This window comes from Lepidothrix coronata, unplaced genomic scaffold (assembly GCF_001604755.1).
Source record: "Lepidothrix coronata isolate B3197 unplaced genomic scaffold, Lepidothrix_coronata-1.0 Scaffold64, whole genome shotgun sequence".
NCBI classification, from domain to species: Eukaryota; Metazoa; Chordata; class Aves; order Passeriformes; family Pipridae; genus Lepidothrix; species Lepidothrix coronata.
In genome coordinates, this window is record NW_016690244.1 from 3,949,230 (window position 1) to 3,954,755 (window position 5,526).

Here is a 5,526-nt window from a genome sequence, read left to right on the forward strand (position 1 = left end):
ACAGCAAAAATAATTTGCTTTTAAACCACCAGATAACCCAAGACTTCCACCATTTCTTCCTTCAATATGGAGAAAATGTATCTTGTGCCAGAAAACTGCATGGATGCTAACACTGAGATATGTAAATATTATTTTATAATGCAAAGACTAATCATGAACTTCAATGTTTCTGATGGATCTTTAGGTCATGTCCCCTTTTACTGGTTTTGATTAAAAAGCAGAAATTATATGCTGCGTATTTTAAGGAACTGGAGTTAGTCTCGGGTCTTCACAGAAACTCTTAACCTTAAATATTCTGAAAAGTATACTTAAATACAAACCAACTGTTTCTGTCTTGTTAATACATCACTATTATTGTAACCACACTTAAAAAGACTACAGTGTTAGACATCTAAAGTATCCAAGTATTCCAGGTCACTACTTAAAGAACAGTGGAGGTTCTTTAGAAAATATGGAGTAATTTAAACTGTTTGAACAGCAACTTGTCAGTCTTTCAACAACTGACATACATGTGTTCTAACCAGAGCACATAATTTCAGTGTATGCCTTCATTAATACAGAATTAGAGTAATTATTTCTCACATTTCACACTCAAGACTGTGCAAGTAATTTTGCACATTCCCAATCAACTTCAACTGCAGACTGCTTTTAAATGTCAGGATCTGACCTACTTCAAATAACTGGGTATGCAATTATTTCAACTAGCATTGGGTACAGCGTACTGGGCAGTGTGTGTCAGTCAACTGCACAGGTGACCAAAACGTTTCTGCGTGTTCCTGGGGAACACTAGAACCCAACACTTGGACATTAATAAATGAGACAGACAACAACTCTTGGTCAGAAATAAAAGGGAACTTATGATGAATTTAAATCAGATGTTTGTAATTTTAAAATCAGAACAAGGACACAGAGTTATACATGACGAGAAGTTCATTTATTTCTGCGCCTTCTGTGCCTTCTCTGGTTTCTTCACCGCCTTCTCTGGTTTCTTTGCCTTCGGTGCCTTCTCTGCCTTCTTTCCCTTCCCTGGTTTCACTGCTTTCTCTGGCTTCTTGCCTTTCTTAGAAGCCAACCTCTGGAGCTTCTTCATTTCATGCTTGATGATTCTGTTTCTCTGTAAAAAAAATGTTGTCTCTTAATCAGAATGAAAAGACCAAGAGCTCAAATATTGTGTCTTATTCAAAAGAGGCAGAATCTGAAAGCTCAGATTTGAATTATCACCCTTTACCATGCATTATATTCAAAATGTCAAATTCCACCTAAAACTGTTCTGATCTACCAAGCAGACAACATAATTCTGGCTGGTAACTTGGGCACCCCGATGTTTTATGTGTAGTGATTTTCATTATAGAATGAAATACTAACAGCAACCCATCAATATTTGATTTCATCAGCAGGCAATTCCTTCCTCAGCTGTACGTCAGCTTGGGAGGACTGACACACGGATTATATGGGTTCAGGTTTGACCAACTCTGAAGATAGAGTGGTGGGATGGAAAGAAGCATGGAAAATTCAAGGCACTGACATTCAAGGTGTCACTCCATAACCCAAGCCAGCTATGAAATCAAAGCTACTACCACCTGTACGTGACTCTGAAGTGACAGCTACAAGCATTAACCCCATAAAGAAGCGACACTCAAACACTTACCATTTTCTTTGCTTTCATAACCTTGTAGCGATCGAAGTCAGTCATTTTGGCTTTCTGTGTGAAAAGAATCAGTTATGAAACTGATATATACAAGTAGTAAAATTCAGTCTTTCAAAGCATTCCATAAGTAATTCTGATCATCTCCAAATTAGGTTTAGCTGCACTTGAGCTAGTTTACTATTTAACATCTTTCCTGGAAGGAATGGTGCAGGAAAAAAGGTGGTTGTAGAAAGGACTGAGCAAAACCACATTTACTGTTAAAATACAAGAACTTGAAGGTGAGTAGCAGAAACTTTGAAAACTACACCTTTTCTATCTTTAATCTTAGCCTGCAATTGAAAACATGCAGTCTATTACACTGCACCTAACTTTACAGAGCAGGAGCAGTATTCCTTATCCAGTGAAACACTGTACCTTTTCTCGGGCTTCAATCTTCTTTGCCCATCTTGTCGCTGACCATTTTTCGTTTATATTTTCTTTCTCCCAGGCAAGTCGCACACACTTCTGACGAGCACTGCATTGGAACAGTCAAACATTGTATTCAGTCTTTATTAAAAAAAAAGAGTTCTCCCTGATGCCAGCCTATCAAATTTCATACAAGGGAAGATCACTCTTCTATATTGCTTCAGACATCTAAGTCAATGCCACATATATTTCTGTGGCATAAAGAACATTCTGCTGAGTAAATGCTTTGTTAGAACTGACAGAATCACAGAGGGTCATTTGTCCAACCTCACTACTCAAACAGGGTCATCCTAAAGCACATGGCACAGGATTATGTCCAGATGGTTCTTGAGTATCTCCAGTGAAGGAGATTCCACAACCTCTCTGAGCAACTTGCAACTTCCAGTGCAGTCACCCACACAGTAAAGAATTCTTCCTCATACTCAGGTGGAACTTCCTGAGCATCAGTTACTGCCTGTTGCCTCTTTTCCTGTTGCTTGGCACCACCGAGAACAGCCTGGCTCCATCCCCTTGACAACCTCCCTTCAGATACTTATAAACATTGATGAGGTCCCTCTCAGTCGTCTCTTCTCAAGGCTGAACAGGCCCAGCTCCCTCACCCTTTCTTCCTATGAAAGATGCTCCAATTCCTTAAACATCTTTGCCACCCTTCGCTGGACCCGCTCCAGGAGCTCCATGTCTCTCTTGTACTGAAGAGCCTGAAACTGGACACAGGTCTCCAGATATGGCCTCACCAGGGCTGAGCGGAGGGGCAGGATCATCTCCACGACCTCCTGGTAATGCTCTTCCTACTGCACCCCTGGATACCATCGGCCTTCTTGGCCATAGGGGCACAGTGCTGGCTCAGGGACAGCCTGTTGTCCATCAGGACCACCAGGGCCTTCTCTGCAGAGCTGCTTCCCAGTTGGTCAGCCTCAGCCTGTACTGGTACATGGGGTTATTCCTCCCCAGGTGCAGGACCCTGCATTTGCCCTTGTTGAGTTTCAGAGGGTTCCTCTGTGACAATTTCTCCAGTCTGTTGAGGTCCTTCTGAAAGGCAGCAGAGCACTCCAAGGTATCAGCCACTCCTCCCAGCTTTGTGCCATCAGAGAACTTGCTGAGAAGGCATCTGCCCCTTCATCCAAGCCACTGATGGAAAAGTTAAACAACACTGGGCCCAGTACAGAACCCTGGGGGACACCACTAGTGACCAGCCTTCAGCTAGATCCTTTGCCATTGATTCTGACCCTATGGGATGTGCTCTCAACCCATCTCACTGTCCAGATGAGCAACTAGTCCTAGCACTGCCTCAGGATCAGAAATTCAGCAATTTTTGTTTCTAAATTATAGACACTCATACAATAACTATCTAAAGAGAACAGAGTGAGTCCAGCCTCCTGCAATTCCAGTGCAGTTCTGCAGGCAGGGAATCTATTTAATGCACGACGGTGACCTAAGCAGTAGCAAAGGCAAAGCTGCAACAGCATTTACCACAACTGCTTCCCCCCACAGAACACTGTGAGCTGCCTGAGCCTCTGTGTGACTTCCTTTGCTCCTAACAGCAGCTATCAGCCAATACTAGTAATGAAAACTTCTATATATTCAACTATGATACCACACTCTGACAAACTATTACTGTTAACCCACTGGTGTATGAACTTTTCTAGACTTAACACAAATTAGTCATGAAAGGACAGCACATGGATTTTTTTTTTTTTACACAGGTCAAAAAAATGACAACCACTCACCTGTGTGGGAACTTAAGAACAAAGTCAGTCAGCTGCATGCACTTGAAGGGCATGGCCTGCCTCCTGACACCACTGCAGGGGCCATCAACCAGTGCCTGAAAAAGGGAAAAAACCATGGGGTTTGTAGCAGTTATCCCATTGTATTTGGCATAAGAGAGCAGCTTCCTAATAATGTATGAACAGTATCTTGACACCAATGATCCAAAAGTGAAATACATGTTACACAGGCAAAATTGGAGATTATTAAGTTTTGCCTATACAACCCAAGCTCTACAGAAAGAATTTTAAAGGCCTGTCTTTGGGAAAGAAACAAACCAAACTTTAAAACAAAGCACACAGAACTAAGATAACATACTTTATCTTTTTTTTATTTCCAGCTTTTACAGAAACATTAAGTAAAAAGAGTCCCCTAGCCCAAACATTTGTTTTACACAAACATTAATGCAATTCCACTGATAAGTTCTGGAGTCCAACTGACATCCCTTATCCAGTTCTAGGAAACAGCAGGGGAATGTATCACTTGTCAGCGAAAAACAACTTGCTAATCAAAGTTTCAAGTACAACAGCTGTTAAAGCTCATCTTTTTGTAAACTGCTTAAATTTGTTTGAAAAAACTGGTCACAGGAAATTTCCTTCAAGATTGATACATGCTGCCTTAGCACACAAACTTCTGTCAAGGCAGAAATGAGGAAATAAAGGCACAGCACTCAAAGCTTACCCTATTTTGGTCGATAACATCCACGATGGCCACCAGCTTGCCAGCATGTGGCCCGAAGGAGATGTAGGCAACTCTGCCAATCTCCACGAAGCGCTTGAACACCTGGGAGAGCAGGCAGGGATCGACAGTTAAGACAAAACACACCTAAGGCCATTTGCAGATTCCAGGCTCTCAGAGCCTTTAAAAGATCTTCCCAAAAGAATCACAGAATGGTTTGGGTTGGAAGGGACCTTAGAGATCATCTAGTTCCAACCCCCTGCCGTGCGCAGGGACACCTTTCACTACACCTTTCAGGTTGTTCAGGGCGCCATCCAGCCTGGCCTTGAATATCGCCAGAGATGGGGCATCAAGAACTTCCCTGCGTAACCCGTTGCAGTGCCTCACCGCCCTCACAGTAAAGCATTTTTCCTAATATCCAATCTAAATCTACTCTCTTTCAGTTTGAACCCATTCCCCCTCCCGCCCTATCACTCCATGCTGTTGTAAAGTCTTGCCCCATCAGTTCCCTTCAGGCACTGGAAAGCTTTCGAACAGCACGAAACCCCTTCGCCTGAGCAGAGGGGCCGCGGCCCCGCAGCCCTCCCAGCCCAGCCCCGTCATTCCCGCACAACGCGCCCCACGCGGGTCCCGGCCCCGGCCCGGCGCGGCTGAGGCGGCCGCGGACTCCCCCCGCCGCCACCCGGCCCGGCGAAGGGCGGCGCAGGTGGGAGGGCTCCGGCGGGGTGGTGGGATGGCGGTGGGACCGCGGCAGGAGCCCCCCGGGAGCGGCCCGGCCCCCGAGCCGGCGGAGCGGCGGCCGCGCCGCACGTACCATGATGGCGGCCCGGGGCAGAGAGGGCGGGGCGGCCCCGCCGCCGCCGGAACCCGCCTCGGCCCCGACACTGCGCGTGCGCGGGGCCGGGCGGCCGCGGGGACGCGCGCGGGGGGCGCGGGGGGGGCGCGGGGGGGGGCGGGGGGGGGGGGGGGGG

General features: G+C 45.8%; 1 protein-coding gene across 1 annotated transcript; it reads right to left on the reverse strand.

Annotated features, from left to right (window-relative positions):
- Positions 1 to 833: 833 nt before the first annotated feature.
- RPL14 (ribosomal protein L14) lies at positions 834 to 5,446 on the reverse strand. Its single transcript, XM_017818028.1, has 6 exons — positions 5,370 to 5,446; positions 4,559 to 4,660; positions 3,841 to 3,935; positions 2,063 to 2,162; positions 1,649 to 1,702; positions 834 to 1,114 (listed from the first exon to the last, which is right to left on the reverse strand). Exons 1-6 carry the CDS (start codon positions 5,370 to 5,372, stop codon positions 935 to 937), a joined length of 534 nt encoding a protein of 177 aa, XP_017673517.1. The 5' UTR covers positions 5,373 to 5,446; the 3' UTR covers positions 834 to 934.
- Positions 5,447 to 5,526: the final 80 nt, after the last annotated feature.

Excerpts from the sequence above, each read along its gene's own strand:
- RPL14 (XM_017818028.1), bottom strand. Across the intron at positions 1,703-2,062 it reads AGATTGAAGCCCGAGAAAAG|AAAGCCAAAATGACTGACTT; the intron begins GTACAGTGTTTC and ends CTTTTCACACAG. Across the intron at positions 1,115-1,648 it reads TTATGAAAGCAAAGAAAATG|AGAAACAGAATCATCAAGCA; the intron begins GTAAGTGTTTGA and ends TTTTTTTTACAG.